General features: G+C 38.0%; 1 protein-coding gene across 1 annotated transcript in view; it reads left to right on the top strand.

Moving 5' to 3' along the window:
- Window positions 1–273, top strand: part of SYT4 (synaptotagmin 4) — a 25,343-nt gene extending 25,070 nt beyond the window's left edge. The window contains exon 4 of the mRNA XM_039324292.1: window positions 1–273. This exon is cut by the window's left edge and continues 265 nt beyond it. Coding sequence (XP_039180226.1) covers window positions 1–43 — 43 coding nt within the window. The 3' untranslated portion in view covers window positions 44–273.
- Window positions 274–1,631: the final 1,358 nt, after the last annotated feature.

The following is a 1,631-nucleotide window of genomic DNA, read 5'->3' as shown; positions in this document are numbered from 1 at the left end:
TAGGAGACAAATTGCGAAATGGCACATGCTGTGCGATGGCTAACCAAGGAAGCAAGAGGTTGGACCTTTTGAAAAGAGAAATCCCATAGGCAAGGATTACTTTTCTTTCTTTGCATTGTATAATCATAGGCTCGTACTCTGGGAACCGGGTGGGAAAATCTTTATTGTTTGTCGTGATTGTTAAGACCGGAATCGAACTATCCCAACAGAAGTTAATTTACCTTTTTGTTGATGTTCTCTTCTTCTTTTTTCTTTTTGCAAAAAAAAAAAAAATATATCAAACCATCATCCTGTAGCAAAGGTTCCTATTCTGCGACAGAACACGCCCCTCTAGAGACACAAAAGCGCTGTAACCACAAATTGAAACTGGTTTCTTTAAAAAAAAACAAACCCACACTAATTTATTTGGAATTTTAGATGACAACAGCTTCATTTGATACACGCTCGGTCTAGAGATACCTGTGTTTTTTGTAGAGTCGAAAACCGTGAACCAAATGAACCAACCAACCAACAAAAAAAGGATTAAAACAGGATGCGCGGATGGAAAGGAAGTTTCTCCTCCCATTTTATTTTCTTTCTTTTCTTTTTCAGTTACGAAACCATGTTGGGATTATTTATTTATTTTTAACAACCTGCATTTCCTATTTTTCGGCCTAACTTGCTCCTTTTAGAACTGAGGTGGTGATTTAGATTTTATACAAAAGACTGGGTCCCGCTTGAGATAAATACACTCAGCAATTACATTAGCATCCTTGATAGGGTTCACTTTGTTTAAGCAAGGGCTTAGAAGGTCATGCAAGCGATGTAAATTTTACTAGGAGATTAGGGTTTGTGCTTTAACGTGTAGCCTATGGTGAATTTCTTTCTCTCTTTTTTTAAAAAAAATGCATTTATTTTGTCCTCTCCACCCCCGTTCCCGCATAAGACATGTTTCTCCCCGCCCCCAGATCTAACCAGGTGAACATAACTGTAGAAAGTTATATCAAAGATGTTCTTTTCAGCTGGTATATTTTGAAACAGCCGTGGATCAAACAGAAATTTGTGTCTATCGGTTTCTATTTGTTTTATTATGCTGTACCTAAAAACAAAATGCAAATGAACAAACAAAAAAAATTAAAAATTTAAAAAAGGAAAAAAAAAAGAACAACAACAACAAAAGTTAGGATATACCGTATTTTCCGGCGTATAAAACAACTCGGTGTATAAGACGATCGCCGACTTCAAAGATTTGCATGGTTTAGAAAGTCATCTTATACGCCGGAAAATACGGTACATACCGAGTACTGATTCTTTTAAAAATGATGCCATTGTAACTGGGTAAATATGGGATTTTAGCAGAATTACTGCCTGACTGAGCTTTGACATCTCGTACTAACTCACCTGTAAATAACCTGTTTTACCGTCGCAATTAGGGTCACTCCATACAGGTTGTCCCCTACTTACGACCACAGTTTCTGTTGCTAAGTGAGATGCTGGTTTGGCTCCATTTTATGACTTTCCTTGCCACGATTGTTAAGGGAATCACTGCAGGTGTCACGTGGGGAACACAGTTCTTAAGTGAATCTACCTTCCTCATTGTCTGGAGGTCGCAAAAGCAGATTATGAGAACCCAGGACACTTCGACCGTCGTA

The sequence above is a fragment of the Crotalus tigris genome, unplaced genomic scaffold (assembly GCF_016545835.1).
Source record: "Crotalus tigris isolate CLP2741 ecotype Arizona unplaced genomic scaffold, ASM1654583v1 scf7180000024295.501031, whole genome shotgun sequence".
Classification (NCBI taxonomy): domain Eukaryota; kingdom Metazoa; phylum Chordata; class Lepidosauria; order Squamata; family Viperidae; genus Crotalus; species Crotalus tigris.
The sequence above is the reverse complement of the archived record's forward strand: the minus strand, read 5'-3'. Positions and strand labels throughout refer to the sequence as shown.